The 20306-nt window shown below is 25.2% G+C and overlaps 1 protein-coding gene across 6 annotated transcripts; it reads right to left on the bottom strand.

Moving 5' to 3' along the window:
* Positions 1 to 4065: 4065 nt before the first annotated feature.
* Positions 4066 to 18992, bottom strand: LOC129614685 (alpha-protein kinase 1). 6 transcript variants are annotated; one of them, XM_055529494.1, is made up of 11 exons: positions 18739 to 18992; positions 13825 to 14707; positions 10299 to 11398; positions 9112 to 10089; positions 7716 to 8977; positions 7521 to 7626; positions 7169 to 7414; positions 6263 to 7072; positions 5328 to 6155; positions 4700 to 5173; positions 4066 to 4561 (listed from the first exon to the last, which is right to left on the bottom strand). In XM_055529494.1, the coding sequence occupies exons 3-11, from the start codon at positions 10681 to 10683 to the stop codon at positions 4212 to 4214; spliced, it is 5439 nt and encodes a 1812-aa protein (XP_055385469.1). In that variant the 5' UTR covers positions 10684 to 11398; positions 13825 to 14707; positions 18739 to 18992; the 3' UTR covers positions 4066 to 4211. The 6 variants fall into 6 exon arrangements, with proteins under 6 accessions (XP_055385469.1, XP_055385468.1, XP_055385472.1 ...); XM_055529493.1 differs by having other exon boundaries at positions 18773 to 18992; XM_055529497.1 differs by having other exon boundaries at positions 13825 to 14654; positions 18773 to 18992.
* Between the last annotated feature and the right edge of the window lie 1314 nt (positions 18993 to 20306).

The raw sequence follows: 20306 nt of genomic DNA, 5'->3' as shown, positions 1-20306 counted from the left end.
TAATTTTGCGAAAATTAAAAATAATAAATTTGCTTCCTATTATTTCTTCTGGCCTGGTATTTTATTTGAAAAATATTTTATTCTTGACTATTTTTAAGAATTTTAATTTTACTGAAAGTAACAGGCGAACATAAACAATAGAAAATAAATTTGCGAAAATTAAAAATAATAAATTTGCTTCCTATTATTTCTTCTGGCCTCGTATTTTATTTAAAAAATATTTCATTTTGATTATTTTTAAGAATTTTAATTTTACTGAAAGTAACAGGCGAACATAAACAATAGAAAATAATTTTGCGAAAATTAAAAATAATAAATTTGCTTCCTATTATTTCTTCTGGCCTGGTATTTTGTTTGAAAGATATTTCATTTTGATTATTTTTAACAATTTTAATTTTACTGAAAGTAATAAACGAAAATGGTATGGCGAAACTTCCTGGTATTCCCGCTCAGCTTCTGTTTTATTTGAAAAGATGCTCCATTTTGATAACTTTTGAGAATTTTGATTTTACTCAAAGTAACAAGCGAACATGAGCAATAGGAAGTTTCGGAAAATTAAAAATAGTAAATTTGCTTGATAACGTATTATTTGTTTTTATAAAAATGAAATGTCCGTATTTTTTAAAAGTAATGTATTATTGTATTAACGCACAAATAAACATTTTCAACTCACTAACTGAATTTCAATCAAGAGCAATAATACAATTACAATTTTAGAATTCCTCCTTATTCAGTCGCATGAATCGAAATTAAAAAAATTTCATTCTAAGGGCACTTATTCTTTCTTATTTTATGTTAAAAGATCAATTATTTCACTAAATTTAATATTTTTTATTTCATTTCATTTTATTTTTTTTTAATTTATTGACGTTTCGATATTTTAATAATAATAATAATAATAATAATTATAATAATAATAATAGTTACAAATATGATACAATAAACTCATAATTTTATTTTATTTCTTTATATTCTAATATCTATAGTTAAAATTTAAACATTTGAATCGAGTGACCAATGAATGAAAGTTTTACAAAAAAAAAATCATTGAATTGGAAGATTTCTTTTCTTCTAAGAACTTAAAAAAAAAACAAACAAATTACAAAGTTCAGTCTAAAATTATTTTACACAGTACTACACATATGTACATATATATGTATAAATATAAAATGTAAACATATGTATATTATATATAAATATAAAATACCTTGATTTCAAAATTTCAGTAATTATGGTATTGATAGAGAACTCAGCAATTGGGGCTGAAATTGTATTATACCAATACACAACCCCATGATAAATTCGTTCGTAGCTCTGAAATTTGGAAAGTTGCGAATATTATATTGTCAATTACAAATTACTGAAATTCTGCTACAAATATTCGTAATAGAGTTCATTTCCTTTCATGGTAGCTGCGTTTGGGTAAATCAAACAAAAAAATTCAAAATTTAGTAATTTAATACGACCATTCTCTTTAAATTGCTTGTTACGAGTGATTATTTCTTTCGTAGACTTTCGAGGGTAATTTTTACTACAAACGTAATTTGTTATTATTCCATTACGAATATTTGGAGCAGAATTTTAGTAATTCGTAATTGATTAAAATTATGATATTCGTAATTTTTCGGATTTTAGAGCTACGAACGAAATTCATGATAGGGCTGAATGTTACTGGAATTTGCAAGTCATAGATAATAATAGGATGTCTTAAGAAGTATTATATCCGTCGCTTAACGTAACTACTTTTTATGTTTTTTCGTTTAGCGTACAGATTTTATTCCGACATTATTTCGGACATCATCAGTTTTTCATTCGCTCAACGTAATTTCTTTCAACTTTTTGTTTTACATGAAAATACCATTAGCAACAGTTGACAAGTGGTAGTACCTCTTATAATAACAACATGTTGCCATCTGTAATATAATCATATATCTATATATAATATATGTAAAAATATATTAATATATATACGTTTTGTGGTCAATAGAAAAATCATAAAAAAGTTCATTGACTACCAAAATGACGAAATAAAATATTAATACAGAATTCAGCTTATTAATGCCAATTAAAATCATTAATATATATGTATATACAAAAATTGTTTAAAACATAAAATTGAAACCTTTAAAAAATTATATAGTAAAAAGAAAAGTTTAATACATATTCTATATAAAATTTTAAAAATTTAAAAAAACATATTTTTTAAGTCTTTTGTTGTGCAAAAGACTAAAAAAAAGCCATGCGAAGAAAATAAAGTTCAAAATAAATAACGTAATATATGTAAAAATATATTAAATAATTAAAAAAATATATGTAAAAATATATTAATATATATGTTTTGTGGTCAATAGAAAAATCATAAAAAAGTTCCTTGACTTCAAAATGACGTAATAAAATATTAATACAGAATTCAGCTTATAAGTGTGAATTGTCAAATTGTGTATTATTGCTGTTCTATTAAAATCTTGGAAATTAATGCCAATTAAAATCATTAATATATATGTATATACAAAAATTGTTTAAAACATAAAATTGAAACCTTTAAAAAATTATATAGTAAAAAGAAAAGTTTAATACATATTCTATATAAAATTTTAAAAATTTAAAAAAACATATTTTTTAAGTCTTTTGTTGTGCAAAAGACTAAAAAAAAGCCATGCGAAGAAAATAAAGTTCAAAATAAATAACGTAATATATGTAAAAATATATTAAATAATTAAAAAAATATATGTAAAAATATATTAATATATATGTTTTGTGGTCAATAGAAAAATCATAAAAAAGTTCCTTGACTTCAAAATGACGTAATAAAATATTAATACAGAATTCAGCTTATAAGTGTGAATTGTCAAATTGTGTATTATTGCTGTTCTATTAAAATCTTGGAAATTAATGCCAATTAAAATCATTAATATATATGTGTATACAAAAAATTTTTAAAACATAAAATTGAAACATTTAAAAAATTATATAGTAAAAATAAAAGTTTAATACATATTCTATATAAAATTTTAAATATAAAAAAAACATATTTTTTAAGTCTTTTGTTGCAAAAGACTAAAAAAAAAGCCATGCGAAGAAAATAAAATTCAAAATAAAGAACGAATATAAAAATATTTTATCAGATTTTAGATTTTAATTTAAGTGTTTTTATATTAATTTTATAACAATAAAAAACAAGAGATGTTACAATTGAACTGGTTTTTTTGAAAGTGATATAAGTCCACTTGTTAAAAAGGCTAAGTTAATGGTAATTTTACTGATTTGTAGACAACTTCTCTCCACTATTTACAATCAAAATTTCAACAGAGTTCTATATAGACATAAAACTAACAAATTATGTTATTATGGCAAGGATATTTAAATTGATTCAAACGCAAGCCCATAAATATCTGAATATGTAAAGAAATGGACTTATACCACTTTCAAAAAAACCAGTTAAAATATGGCTTTTAATTAAACTTTGTAATTTTTTATTATAAATTTATTTTCTGGTTTACGTCAACTAATAGAATAGGGGGTCTATTAGTTGCCTATAATTAATTTTACACCCTTTTCAAGAAAAGAAAGAAAAATCTCAAACTATTTTTTAGTTTTGATATTGTTTTGTTACCCTAAATGTCCTACAGAGCATCCTGATTAAAAATCTCAAGACATCCAAATAAAAACTTTTTCTGATTTCGAAATTACACTAATATACTTTGTTAACGCACAATTCAGCTTGTGAATCATAATTACTGAATTGAACATTAATGCAGTGTTATTGCAATTCTAAAGTCAGGGTATTCATATATATTTAACATTTACATATCTGATTCATTTTTTTACAAAGTATATTGTAATATGATGTATATGGGTATATTTATACAACATAATATATTTACATGTATATTAATTACATTAATATGTATTTATATATTCATTTATGTAAATATAATATATATATACATATATATATATATATATGTATATATATATATATATATATATATATAACGGATATATATATGATATATATATATATAGATATATATATATATAGATATATATATATAGATATATATATATATAACGGATATATATATATGATATATATATATATAAATATATATTATACATAGATTTATGTATAGACAAAATTAATATTTCATTTATTCAAATTATCATTTATAGCTTTTGTTTTCCTATTTTGTGATTAAATTTTTTTTTATTTAATTAAGGACAGTTGTTGAAGAATGCTGAATACTTCTTTCGAATTCTTCTAAACTTAATGCTTGACCCATATTTAATGAAGGAAGTTTACCTGCTGATGCACGTGCTAAAAGTTCTGGTGAAAACCATCTAGCTAACTGATTACTTGTCGGTGACAAACCACCATCTCGTTGAAAATTAATCGCATTTACATTATTTTGAGATTGCTGTTGCTGGAGTTGCTGTTTTTGTTGTTTTTGTTGCTGCTGTTGTTGTTGATGTTGCTGTTGTTGTGTTTGTTGCTGCTGTTGTTGCTGTTGTGGTGGTTGTTGTTGGGAATTATTTACATTTTGGGAATTAAAACTATCATCTTAAAGAAAAAAAGAACACAAAATTAAATACGTATAGGATAAATTTTTATTTTGTATAAATATTTTTTAAATTAAACAAATTGTATTAAAATAACGTATTAAAATTAACATATATATAAAATTTCGAATTTACTTACTTTGGCGTCCTCCAACAATCATGTGGGGATAAAATTGCCGAAGAGTTTTATTGCCAATATTATTATTAGTTATATTACCACCCCCGCCAAATGGAACATGAACATGTGTAGATTGCTGTTGGTTTTGTTGTTGTGGTTGCTGTTGCGGTTGTTGCGGTTGCTGTTGAGCACGCATTATACCAGCAGAAGCCCGTTGTTGTCTTTGGAACATTTCTTGAAGATGATGAAAATGATGTTGCGGTATTTGATTCATATTCAAAATGTTTTGCGGCTGCTGCGATTGTTGTTGTGGCTGAGATTGTTGCATATGTGTTTTATTCCTTTGTTGTTGCAATTGTTGTTGTTGTTGTTGATGTAACTGCTGAAATTCTATTTTAGAAGCAAAGGACATTTGAGATGGGGGCATATTTATAGACGATGCTATTTGTTGTTGCTGTTGTTGTTGACTTTGACCACCTTTTAAAATTGGCCTTCCTAAAATTATATGTGATACATACTTTAAAACATACAATAACAAAAAAAACATCCAAAGTTTTGATTTGATAGCTTAAAAATAATGAAAATCTTATAAGGCATGAAAATAGAAACAAAAAAGATATAAAAACATAATTACAACGTATTTCAGTACCTAATGGTTTAGTTAATGAAACTGAATTTGAGTTGGGATTATTCCATTTATTTTGTTGTTGATTCCGAATAGTTTGATGAACAGATTGAGGTGATAATGGGCTTATTATGCCAGCAGAATTTGATTGATTGACAAAACTATGAACTTGATGCTGTTGTTGCTGACCACCTAAAATCATTCTCGGTTGATTTGGAGATGAATTGTTTGATTGCTGTTGTTGTTGCTGCTGTTGTTGGTGTTGTTGTTGTTGGTGTTGTTGTTGCTGTTGTTGTTGTTGTTGCTGCTGCTGTTGTTGTTGATGTTGTTGTACTTGGGGAATTTGCATAAGTAAATTTTGAACTATTTTTGATCGATTTGTTTGTGATGAACCTATTTCGGAAGTATTGATTAAAGTGCTGGTGTTATTACCACCAGTTGATTCTTTTTCAGCAGTCATTTTACGCAAAACCGACGTGGGTGTAAAAGCTAATGTTGGCGTTGGCGAATTGACTTGTAATGGCGTTGTAGATGAATTTGATTGAATTTGTTGCGTATTAATAGTGGTTGAAGATGTTGTTGTTGATGATGATGAGGACGAAGATGGCATTTGAGATGTATGTTGTTGTTCAGATAGGAAAATATCTGACACTGGTTGTGGTTTAATTTGTTGTTTCTGTTGTGGTTGCATTTGCTGTTGTTGTTGCTGTTGTTGCTGTTGTTGCATTTCTTGTCTTCTACGAAAATTTTCCTGTTGTTCTTCTAATTTCTTACGAATTAACGCATTTTGTATAATACTTTGTGTATGTAACTGAATTTCCCGTGGTGATGGAATTCGTTGCGATGGTAATCCTACAAGAAATATTAAGATTTAAAGAAATATTAAGATTAAGAAATATGAAAATTTAAAATTTATAATTGAAAAACAAAAAAAAAAAAAAAAATTTTTTTGTAATCACCACTTTGAAGCAAAACTTGAGGATCAGGTCTTTTTAAAATTTCTCTTCGATTTGTCATATTATTGGTATTTGTAATATTACTTGTACATTGATGACTGAATTTATGCATATTATTCATAACTTGCTGTTGTTGCTGCTGTTGTTGTTGCTGCTGTTGTTGTTGTTGTTGTTGTTGTTGCTGTTGTAAGAACTGTTGTTGTCTTTGTTGCTGTTGATTTTGTTGCTGTTGTTTTAGTAACATTTGCTTCATTTCTTCTTGATTTCTTATAACAACCTGTTGGTGCAGTATTTGTTGTGACATCATTTCATTATTATTTGTTATTGAATATTGTTGTTGGTGTTGTTGAGATACTGTTCCTATTGGTGGCTGTTGCTGAGAATGCCTTAACGTATTATTACCTCCAATAATGTTACTATGTTTTGGTGCTATTTGTTCTAATATTCGTTTAAATGCTTCTGGATCTTGACTTTTGTTTTGATCACTTAACAAATTCATATTATCGTTACTGTTTGGTGGAGACGGCAACGATAAAATTGAAGACGATGAGGAGCCGGTTGGTGGTGGATGAGATACTGGGGGACATATCGGCCCGTGGCCACCAATTATTTGAAAATTTATGCTTGCGTTATTAAAAATTTGATTGAATACGTCAACAGATGAATCACAACTTGTATTCAACTGTCCTTGAATTCCACTAATTTTTTCTTGGCCACGATTTTCTATTTGAATACTATTATGTTCCATTCCTAATTGATTTGAATGTGTGCCACCTTTTCGCATTCTTGCTTCTAATTCTTCAACACTAATAGCTAAATAAAACAAAATAAATACGTTTTGTTCTTATTACATTTTCATTTTATTGTTTAAATTAGTAATATACCTGTTAAGCTTAAAATTAAATTTACCTTTTTGCTTACTATCAACTCCAGTTATGTAATTAATATTAGAAGAGGAATTACCACTTGGCAATTGACGTAAAAAGCTGTTCTGATTTTGCATTGGATCATTAATTAACATTGAATTATTAATTTGTTGACCGTTATTAGTATTGTTTCCAGTGAATTTACCCCGTTGAAGAAATTGAAGTAACGTTTGTCGAGAATTTTCAGACGGTGACATTTGTACAAGATATTTATCATTTTCTACAGGATCTACAGGAATCATACAGTAATAACATATAGTAATAACATATTAAAAATTAGTTTAAATTTATTAGTTCAAAATTATTAAATTATGCCAATAAAATATCCCACGAACCTGATACAATATTGTTTAACTCCTCCTGCAAGGATGAATGGCTACTACTCAAACCTCCACTTTCTACGGATTTAAACCATCGACTAAATCTTGGTTTTGATTCTCCCTTTAATAAAGAAAATAAAATGTTACAATATAATACACAGACTTTCTTATTCTCTACATTCAAAAAACAAATCGTAGCATGTAACTTACACCTAATATATTATTTAGTGGATCAACATTTAAGAAGACATCAAAATTAAATTCTGTACTCCCGGTTTTGCCATCTTTTTGTTCGAATAATAATTTTTGATTATCGACTATATTTCCTAATTCTATACATTTCGTATCAACGTCGATTTCACCATTTTCATTTTTTCTTTTTGCTTGATCAATGTCATTCGATAGATTATTTTTGTTAGTCGAATCACTCGATGAATCAACTGATAAGTTTCCCGTTGCATTACATTTATTACTCAAGTTTTCATTCTCCGGTATGCCATATTCTTTCGCAATAGAGTGCGATATTTTTCGTATGCGACCACTACCAGCAGTTGCTATTGTTGTTTGCATAGCATCATTTTTAATACTCTCACTCTTGTTATGTTCATTATTATTATTATCGTCATTATTATTATTATTACTGATATTGTTATTAATGTTGTTAGTATTACTACTGTTATTATTACGATTCAATTCAGAAATTGAGTTTTTAGAGTTTTTATTGAAATGGGATTGCACATTATCACGTTCATTACTATTGTTTATATTACTGTTGCTGTTGTTTATATTACTACTTTTACTATTGTTATTGTTACTGCTATTGTTGTTGCAATTGTTACTATTATTATTACTGCTATTATTATCATTATTATTGTTATTATTATTATTATTATTATTGTTATTACTACTATTATTATTATTGTTGTTGTTTTTATTATTATTGATATTTTTGCTATTAGTATTACCATTATTGTTACTGTTATTAATTTTTGTATCATTTTCAATTGCTTCATCAAATCCATGTAATTCTATAGTATCATGCTGTGAAGTTGGACCACCACTAAACCATTCAGGCTCTTCATTATTATTATGACGTGAAGACATATTGTTACCGCTCATTGAACTTGAATGATTATCAAAATTACGATTCCTATTACTATGATTTTGATAATTATTTGAACTTGAATGCCTGTGATGATTATTATATTCATTATTATATTGAGTATTACTCATAGTTAGTTTTTCGTTTGATGTGGAATGTTTAACATTATTATCCATTAAGCCACGTTTTGTATATTGATTTTTTGTATCTCCGCTCAATAATTTGTTTTCATAATATTCTGAATTTCTATGGGAACGACGTTCATAACGTTCATTTTGACGATAACTATCTTGACTTAAATTGTTATTAGTTTCAATTTTACGATTATCGTAACGAGATTGATTTTGGTTGGAACTTCTATAATGGGAATCTAAAAAAAAATATTACATAAAATAAGTGAAGTAAATTTTTTTTATATGTATATATATCTGAATGTGCACAATAAGTACATTCACATACTAAAAACCAAAAGCAAAAAAAAAAGCGAAATGTGTAATTTCTCACCCCAACTATAATCGGATCGATGATCATTATCACCACTATTGTCCTTTTCATTTGATCTATAATCCCAATCTCTTGAAAATGGTATACGTCCACTTCCAATACGCCTTTCTCCCCTTATGCTAGCACTTACATTCGACGAGGATGATATATTGTGATGTGAATCAATTAAATTCCGTTCACCTCGTTCTCTGTCCATATTACGATGTTCACGATCAATTGAATTTACATTAGGCGATGATGATCTTCCACCAGATGACGGTCCCATACGACGTTGTGGTGATAATATTATATTTCCATCAAAATCTTTACGTAATCGACTTTCCTTTAATGTATTACCACCACCATTTTCTGTATTATTACTACATAAGTTAGAGTTAATAATATTATTAGAACTTTCGGGTTGTGAAGAGTTAACAACTATTTTTCGTTTAATAAACGCTGGCATTAAATGTGATGATGACATGCTACGGTGATCAATATTGAAACTCTTTTGTTGCATGATACTATGACTTCTAGAAGACGTTTCATTACGATCTAAATGATTGTTATTATTAGAAATGCCACTACTTCCACCACTTCCGCTCAATCCAGCACTTCCTCCTCCACCGCCATTTCCACCACTACCACTACTACTATGACCTAAAACGCGACTATCATTATGATTTCGTAACGATATACGATCATCTCTATTATCTTTGTCCGTTACTAAATTTTTCTCATTACGTCCAATACAATTATTATTACTATTATGATAATTTTGTGACATATAATTTGGATGATCTAATTTCCATACACCAATTGACATTAAATGAGGATTATTTATACATTTTGGCTGATAACGGCATAAAGTATTATTCCTTAATTTTTTTAACGTTGAAGGTGTATATCGTAATACTTTTGTCGTTGTTTGTGACATTGTTGTTTGACTAACATTCGAATTATTTGAATCCAATTCTTCTTCGGTATAGATTTCATTATCTGCCAAATAAAATTAAATTGTCTTATTATTATGAAATTATTTGTTTTAAATTATACTAAAGTATTTTTATATAATATACCTTAATTAAATAATTTAAGATATTCCATATAATAATTAATTTACTTTTACGGTATAATATTTTAATTCAATAATTTATTTTATCAAATTTTTAGTAATTAAATAAATAAAAATATGTAAAAAAAATTACCGTTGTTTTTTTGAGTATTTATTAAGTGCAAATCACGCGAATTTCCACAATTATTAACATTATTTTTGTTCTTTCCATTGTTATTACTGCTATTATTATTACCATTATTTGATTCGTCATCAATAATTGATGAATTTGTGGAAGAACATAATGATTGTATTGAATTTGTTGATGAATTTAAAATTGTTTTTGTTGTTGTCTTATTTATATTATAATTTTGAGAATAATTTTGCATTCTGTTTTTTTCATTATTATCATGACTATTATTATTACCATTATTATTATCATTATTATTATGATTATCATTATCATTATTATTTTTAGTCATAATAGTATTAAACGAATCCCCACTTTCATTGCTTGTATTTACTATATTATTATCCATATTGTCTTAATTATTAAAATATTATTTATTAGTTGTAATCATTAATAATATTTTTAATTAATTTTTGAAATTTTTATTATGAATATTAAGCTTATGCTATTCAAAATATATTTTGCTTATATTTCAAATTATATTAGTTATTACTTCTTAGCATATAATTAAATATAATGAGTTATGACATAAATAATTTTATTACGCCCAATTTATTAATTGTAAATTAATTATTTATTTTATATTTTATATAACAGTATCTTTAAGTTTGTTATTCCTCTCTTTTCTATTTTTTTTCCTTCTCATTATTTTATATTCATAAATATTTCGTTTTAATTATTAATGGGTGTAATTTTTTTAAATTTATTGTTAAATTATACTAAAAATGTTTATTTTATTTACAATTCAATTATTAAATAATTATATAATATGCATGTTAGGTAATTTACAATAATTAAAATTTGTTACAAATTTATTCTTACTTTTTTTAATACTTAATTTTAATTTTTCTTTAAATACCTATTTACTTATTTTTTTTTTCTTAATTAGCATGATCGTTTTATCTTTGAAGGTTTCCTTGATGTTTTTATTTTTTAAAATTTTTGCCCCTTTTTTTCAAATAATCGAACATATTTCACGAATTCCAATTAAAATAAAAGTATTGAAAATTAAAAAATATAGGAAAAAATAGTTAAATGCACACGAAAACATCTATTTACTTTATCTGAAATGAAATAAAAAAACACAAAGAAAATCGAGAGTGTAAAATTAGTAAAATGTACTAAAAATATAATTTTAATTTTATACAAAATTATTTAAGTATTAAAAAAATAAAGAAAAAAAGCAAAAGAAAAACTATATCGAATGATGGAAAGCATAAATTCCATCATATAAATTATTGTTTAAAAATCAATAATTTATATGATGGAATGTACCAAATCAAGAAAGGAATGTACTTATATGTAATTAAAGAGAGTAAATGTGAGTGCAGTGCACTGAACGAAATCGACAATTAGAACTGCACCTTAGTAAAATATCAAACTCTATATAATTATTACTCATCATTATAAGTCAGTCAAACTGCTTGGAACCAACTGCATTCAAGTTGGACTTAATCAGGAATTCAACTTCAGACAACGTTTTTACATTGAAACTTTAAGATTTTACTAAACGGTTTGAACGGAAAGAATTTGTTTCTAATCTTCTGCGTTAAAAAGGAAAGATTATAAAACATGACCGCAATTGGATGTCCACTGTTGTTGGAATAGTCGTTACAACTTTGAAATATCTTTTTTTTATCTTTTTTTTTATCTTTAAATTGAATAGAAATTATTACTCTTATTGTGATCATTTTGTGAGGTTAACGCCACACATATGTATATTGTTTTTGTGTTTTTGCAAAAACAATCTAATTTTCCTATTTGGCAATGTCGGGGTTTTATTAATTTATTTATATGCCATTAATTTATTTATATGATCAAATTGTTTTTGGTTCGTTTTTTTCACGTGTAAATTAATATTAATCAGTATTTTTAAAAATAATTTGTAGAATTTTATGAATTTATTTTACAGTTAGTTTAGATTTTTCCATTATTTCACTAAAAATACTATAATTACCAATAAAAAAAAAACACATGTATTATTTTGTTTTTTGGTTTCATTCGCCAAGCTTGTCACACAAAATTTTCATTCGATAGATTTGAATGCCCATTCGCCTAAAATTTAGATGAATTGGCTAATCATAATACCAAAAATTTATGTTCGCCAAAAATTTCATTCTCATGTCGAAATTCCATCAAATAAATATAGATATATATATGCCTTGGAGAGCCTAAACAAAATTCGGGTTTATTTCCTCTTTCTTTGCCCAAATGTCTCACAATTTCTTTACATCTGATAGAAATTAGAGTAACCTGACATCCAAGATTAATTTATCAATTTTTTATCAATTTAAGTGTTTTAAAAAATTTAGGTTATGTAGGTAGTTATGTGGATAGGTAGACGCACCTACCTATTTCAATTTACCAATTTGAAAAACAAATAAATAAAAATATTAGTTGGTATAAGTAGCTAGATAGTATTTTATACCATTTTTTATCTTATTGATAATTTTTATAAATTTTTTATTTCATGATTTCAAAAATTGATATATATAACGCTTTAATTCAATTTCTAGCAGTATAATAATACTGCTAGGTAAACTCGAAATTTTGTAATTAAAACACACACCCTATGTACATATATTACTGCAATTTTGAAATAAATAGATTTCTACTCTATATATATTTTAAATTATTAAGTTTTTATCTGTAAGTAGGTAAGATATAGGTACAATCAATACGTACATAGATACACACACTCCACATTATACATAGTTTACAAATAATTATAATTAATATAATGGTTCTAAACTAACATTATGTATTTAGATACATACATACATTATACATATCCAACAAATTTAACAGTAATTCTCTAAGTTATCCAAACAGAAATAAACACAAATTATCAGGACTAGATAAAATTTGGGAAAGAGGCTCCTATCTTTGTTAAAATTACACTTAAAAAATTCTTCAAAAACTGTAATAATAACCATTCAACCAATATAGTTATGTACTAAGTACAACATATTTTATATTTTATTAGCACGAACTACCCATATTACTATTATTGCGTATATACATACATACATACATTATGTATTTATAATATTTACTCATATGTTATAAATGTTAAATATTTGGGTAGTAGAATAGGTAATTATAGGTAGTTAGATACGAAATATGTATGTATATGAATGAATGTACATTTAATAGATACATAGTTCAGTACTTAGGTAGTACAATACAAAATTGTACATATTTCATGCCCACAAAAAAAGGAAATAAAACTGCATACGTAGAAAAAAAGGACAACCAAATGACGAATATATAATTAAAAAAAAATAAAAAAGAAAATGCAACAAAAAAAAAAAAACTGAAAATAGACGACGACAAAAAATTGAACTATAAAAATGGCAGAAATTAAGAATTAAAAAAAATTCAAAAAAAAAAACTCTTTGTATTTTATAATAACGGGAGGATGAACTATTGAAAAAAAAAAAAAAAAACAAAAAAAAAATATTTTAAAAATTTTTTAATTACCACTTACCACTTTTGTTTTTCTTTTTTTATTATATTAGTTTTGTTTTTTTGAATCAACAAGGATTAGAGGTTTTTGAAATTTTTGAATTTTTTTTTTCAAAAAAAAATTTATAAAAAATAAAATTTGAAGTCTTTTTTTCTTATTTTAGTTCATTTTTCTTCGTCTTAATTTTTTTTGTTTTGATTTTTTTTATTATTTTGATTGTTGTTTTTCGAAAATAATAAAAAAAACGAACAATGAAACGCAACACAGCAACAAAATTCAAAACGAAATTAAAGAAAAAATTCAATAAAACTGTTTGTATTTGTGTTTTTCTTTTTCTCTCCTCTCCTTCGCCTTCTGCGTCTTCTTCCACAAACTTTCACACGACTGCTCCGCTCACTCACTTCATATATAAAATATTTTTTCTTTTCTAACTTCACTTTCAATGTCCCAAAAAAAATTTGGAAATCTTTTTTTTTTAATTTTGAATTTTGAAATTTTTTTTAATTTTGTTTATAACTTAAAAAATTAAATTTAGTTCTGTTTTTTGCACGATCAAAAAAATCTTTTTTGTAGCACAAAATGTAAATTGTTTTTTTTTTTTTTAACTAAAAAAAAACAAGTAGTTTTTTTCCCCTTCCTTCTCTTTATGCTATCTCTTTTTCTCTTTCTTCGTCTCTCGTAGTACTCATCGTCGTTAACAGCTTTTTAATTTTTTTGTAATAATTATAAAACTTTTTTATTTTATTTTAAACAAACTGTTTTTTTTTTGCAGTTAAATATTTCAATTTTTTTCTTTTATTTCAATCCAATATCACAGATAATTATATATATATATGTATGTATGTATATATCTAAAATTATTTTATAAATTTTTAATTTTAATGTTTTTTTTACACTTTCAAAACTGCAAAATTAAGAGTACAAAAAAAAACTTTTATTTTCCCTACTTTTTTGTTTTTGTAATATGCAATTTTCATACGTGTGCGATACTTGAAAAAAAAAAAAGCAAAAAATCTGTATAAAAATGACATATAACAAAAACAATAAATTGTAAATTTAAGAGAAAGAAATTTTAAATTGTCAAAAGGAAAAAATTTTCTTTTGATACAAAAAAAATAACAAATTAGAAACACTTTTATGTATAGTATATTTTTTTGACAGAGGAGACCTTATCCTATCTATAATACAAAATGAACAAAAGCACAGCAGCAACAATGCAGAGAGAAGACTATAGTACACTAAAAAAAAGTCTAAAAAAAATGTCGTTTCGAATGAAAATATTAACGTAGTAAAAAAAACGAAACAAAAAGAAAAAAAAATGACAGCAACAGAAATCCATACACACTACCACACTGTCGTCGTGTATCGTGAATAATCGTGATTGTGAATTATTTTTTTTTGATGCGTTTAGTAAAGTGTGATATACGAGATGAGATTAGCAAAACAAAAGCTGGATTCACTGGTTCGTCAATTAAACGATGAGCTGATGTATTTTGTGTGAAAAATTGGATTTTTGACATTCTTTTTATTTTTAGTACAGTTTTTTTTCTCTCTCTCAAAAAGTTGAATCAACTTCAACTTTAGTACGGAGGTTTTTTAAAACGTCAAGTTTATATGTACTGAACTTTTACAATTTCATATGATTCTTGTCAAAAAAATAATAAATGCATTATAACAAAAAAAATGATCAGATTTTTTTAGACGAACCAATTAACAATCAAGAGAAAAAGTAGTTCGACTTTAAATACTTCAGCTCAAAAACGATGAACCAATGAATCCAACTAAAGTTAGTAAGAATTTTATTATGTTCATATGACGTTTCCACTAGCAGCAAGAAATTCTTCTGTCATCTATCTATATAAAAACCGTACTGAATACGTAACTTTCCACCACCGTATACATAAAAAAGGCAATATACAAAATAAGCTGTAAAATTGAGAGCTTTTTGAAGTCACGTTAATGGACACATTCGAATCAATTTGTTTGGTAGAATTGTTAAAATAAAGTGTAAAATTTTTTTTAAAAACAATTAAAAATGAAGTTTTAAAAGTTATGTAAGCCTATTGTATTACGCTTTATTAAGTACTAAAAGTATCACAATTTATTAAGAGACATTTTAAAATAAAAAGCTGAAAGAATTATGAGAGCAGAAAAATAAATTAAGCTTTTAAGCTTCCCAACAATGTAATATTATGAGCAACGTGGCTGAAAGCTTACATTATAAATAGTAACAGCGTAGCATTTTATGAAAAATGCGAAAGTCGCAAATTTCCGTAATTTGATTTGCGATTCGAAATTGGTTTGGTAACTATGTAGCAAAATCGCACCGTAAAAAATTTAAACTGGCAGCATACAATTGCTCAGCAAACAATTTCACTTATTATAACCGAAATTTGCAAGGCTATAGATGAAAAATGTAGACCCATAAAAATAAAATTGGAAAGAGACCAAGTCGAGAAAAGACAAGCGAAACAAATTTGGCATAGTGTATGAATTTTGCTATAATCGTAAACCGGAATGGTTTTGTATTTAATTCTGACCTACAATTGAATAAGTATACCAATCATTATTTGTGTATTTCCGTTTTAAATTATTTCAAAGTAATTATATTTTCCTCAAATTTAAGGGCGATTATGGATATCACACAAACTAATATGGATATATTGCTGGTTATATTATAAAAGAAATTAATTTAAAGAATGAAATTTGTGAAAATCCACATTTAGAAGGCTTGATCAACTTTCAGAATGACAGCTACAAAACCCTAATGATACTTTTTGTGATAAACTAAAATGCGAAAAAATATTTTTTTGTAATAGTCTAGTGACATTAAAATTTAAAATTTTTAGATGTTTCATTCAAAAATGTTAAAAACAAAATTAATAAAAAGAAATTAACTAATATAATAACATAAAATTACGATGCTTGCAGTTTTTCTTTCAATATGTTGTAGAACTACTTTCATATAATTTTTCAGTATGGTGTCATTTGACATCACAACAAGTTGTCAAAAGTTTTGTACACTGCCTTTTTTTAAGTTATTTGTTTTATGCAACGAAACCAACGAAATTTGTTTACATATTCAATTTTGGTGATAGGGAAAAATGTTCAATGTGTAAACATCATTGCACTAAGAGAAAATACATGAAAAAAATGCAATTTGAATTTCTGTGTAGTGTTGTAGTAATTAATATTAAAAATAGATAAAACAATTCACAATATAAAATATAATAAATTCGCATACAAAAAAAAAACATTTCAACAATTCACAATCAAAATTATTTATCAAAAAATTAGAAATACTAAAGGAAGCATATCATGAAAAACAAATCAGTGAAGCCAAAAACTTCAGGTCTCTTTTTCTGTTCCAAGCTTTGTCAAATTGAAATTTACATTAAATGCAAAAGTTGCTTTCTTTCCTTGGAAAAGAAAACAGGACTGGAATAAATAGCAAACAAAGAAAATTTTGAAATTTTTTTTATAGTTAATACACTCTGTGAATGAAAAATTAGAAAATATTTAAAAAACAAAATTTTTAAAAAAAGACTGTTATTTTATAAAAACTTATGAAAAAAGAACATGTGGAAATAAGAAAAAATTTTTTATGGAAAAAAAAAAAAAATTCCAATGTGTTTGAAAAAAACAAATGAATGTTTTCCACCATATCCACGTGAATATTATTTATTTTGGGAGTGAGGGTTAGACTACTTTGCTTCTGAGCCCCTCATTTATACTTTATAGCATTTGTAAAATGGTATATATAAATATTAGGACGTATTTACAATACTAACAAAGTAAAGTATTTATATTATAAAAGGGACATAAAATTAAAATTTATACTTTTATAAATAAAATTTTATTAAAGTTGAAAAAGGGACAAGATTGATTTTCTGCTGCAAAATGTCAGAATTCATATATAATGCACTGCCCAGATTCAAGCAAAATTACCGGCGCGAATTCCACCGACGGCGATGAAATAACTTAAGTTTTTCAAATTATTTGTTTCCATGTATGTGTGACGAAAAAAACTACTCAATCGATTTTGCCGTTCCACTCTTGTTCTGGGTTAACAACGGTCAAAAATACAGTCAAACCCCTTTAAATTTGCAAGGGTATAAGGACTATTTGTAGTTCGAGTTACAGAAATTTCTAATTTTTGAAATAATAGTTCTGTTCTGTTAAATAATATAATTAATAAAATATTTTAGTACCGCTATTTGGTTATTATTTAATTAAATTTTACTATACTTATTTGGTTAAAACCTAAAAATCCCTAAATTTTTGTTTTTAGTATGACAATTTGAAAATTTTAAAACACAACAATCTTTCCGAGTGATTTTCACTATTTTTTTTAAGGAAGACCAAGAAATAAGGAAATTTGTAAGTTGAATTCACATAACTGTTTTGTTGCTTTGAATCAAATAAAAGATTTTGACAGTTGTGGTCATTTTTCCAATTATTGATTAAACAAATTGAGAAAAAAATGGGGTAATTGTTCTTTTTTGTTTTTATTTAGATTTTCCTTATACAGTCTGCCAGCAGTATTTAAATAATTGTGTTACAATAGTATTGGAACTTATTTTATTTTGATCCCAAAAACAAAATATAGAATTTTTCCAGTCGAGTCCGATCCCAAATTTTCCAACAATATTACTGAATATAGATGTGTGCATATGTACATAAATATATGTATATGTATATACGCTTGTATAGCAAAACATATACATTTGTATAAACCAATGTTGCACATTAACTCATATACACAGAAAAAATTTTAGGGTTTCCGATTTTTGTTCATTTGATTTTTTCTTTTTGCTTTTTTTTGTTACACATTTTTATTTTCGCTTTTTAAATTTATGCATATACATTTTTTTTTCTCAAATTAATATTTTAATTCAAATATTTACTTATTTTTTCCATTATCTATGTAATTACCTACTAAGAAAATTTTAATTTGTAAAATTCCTACCAAAGAAAAAGAAAAAAAATTTTCTCTCCTTTTCACTCCCCTATTTTTTTTTTATTAAAAAGCTACGATTGTATGCACATTTTAGGACTTTCTTTTTTACACTTTTATAAAATTAAAATTAAAAAAATGTTTTTTTTATAAATTAATTTGTATAATTTTAATAACTTATTTTTTGTATTAATTTTTTAAATTTTTGGTAAATTTGTTTTGTAAACTTTTAGTAAAATTTTTCTATTTAAAATTTTTGACATTTAAACTAAATTATATTTTTCGTTTTTTTCCTTATGTTTTTGTTCTTATTTTTCCTTATTACTAGTATATATGTAATTGCTAGTACAATACTATACTCAATAATCTTCATATACATGTAAATGTACAATTTATAACAGTATAGGTACATATACTTTCAAATAACTTTCATATTTATATCTACATCTACATTTCTATTTCGTATTTGTCATGCAAAATATGAGTGTACAGATATGAATGTGTGTGTATTTTGAAAAACAAAACAAAATATGTAATAATATCACGGCTGACAGAAATACAAGCGCGGATCTAAGAAAGAGCTACATTTCACAGGTGACGAATTTACACGCATTCTTATAGAAGATATAGAGAGCTCTTTTTAAAACGATAAATCTCTTAGAATCTCAATATTTTTCAAATTTCTAGTTGAAAAAGTTAAAATTCAATCTTTTTCTATTTTATTAGTGCTAATATTCTTATAGTTTTGTGTTATAAAAACATTAAAAAATTGATTTAAAAAAAATCTTCCAGACTCCATTAATTTATTTAAGATTCCGCTAAAATTCGCTACACTACAGGCAAAAAAAGTAAAACATATTGAACTGATTTTTCTCTGATTTGATATAAATATGCTAATTATGTTTTCATTAGTGTTTTTATTAATTATATTAATTTGCGTCTCTATATTTTTTTTATGAAAATATTCATTTATTTACAATAAGTACTTTATATTTCAAATAATATATAATTACAATAATATAAATATATAATTAACCCCTTTAAATTAGAGTGTATTAGTAAAATTTTAGTTTAGAAAAACTAAAAGAAAATACAAAACGAAAAAAGATAATCACATCACCTAATCACATATGTATGTACGTAACTTAAAAAATATAATATAATATAAATAATAAAATATAATGGTGAGACCATTGATGCAGTGATTAGGGTCCCTTAACCGAAAGGTCTCGGTTCAAACCCCGGGCAGGTCACTGTAAAATGATATTCAATATAAGTATAGTTTAATATAAAATACTTATAAAAAAAAATATTTTTGCAATAAGGTTACTCATTTTTTCAATAGGATTTTCGTATTTTTTCTCAAATTATCGACTGAATGTCTCACTTCAAAGTGACAAAAACAAAGTGAATAAATTTTGTATACACTTTAAAAAAAGACAAGATACGCAATACCAAAAATTCTTCTCACTCTAAAACTACATTATCAAACATATAATAATTACTCACTTTCCTCTCACTTATCGAGTAAAATAGCGAGATAGAT

Source organism: Condylostylus longicornis, unplaced genomic scaffold, assembly GCF_029603195.1.
Source record: "Condylostylus longicornis isolate FDR11 unplaced genomic scaffold, ASM2960319v2 ptg000116l, whole genome shotgun sequence".
Lineage (NCBI taxonomy): Eukaryota > Metazoa > Arthropoda > Insecta > Diptera > Dolichopodidae > Condylostylus > Condylostylus longicornis.
Note: the sequence above shows the minus strand (reverse complement) of the source record. Positions and strands in the feature narration are given on the sequence as shown.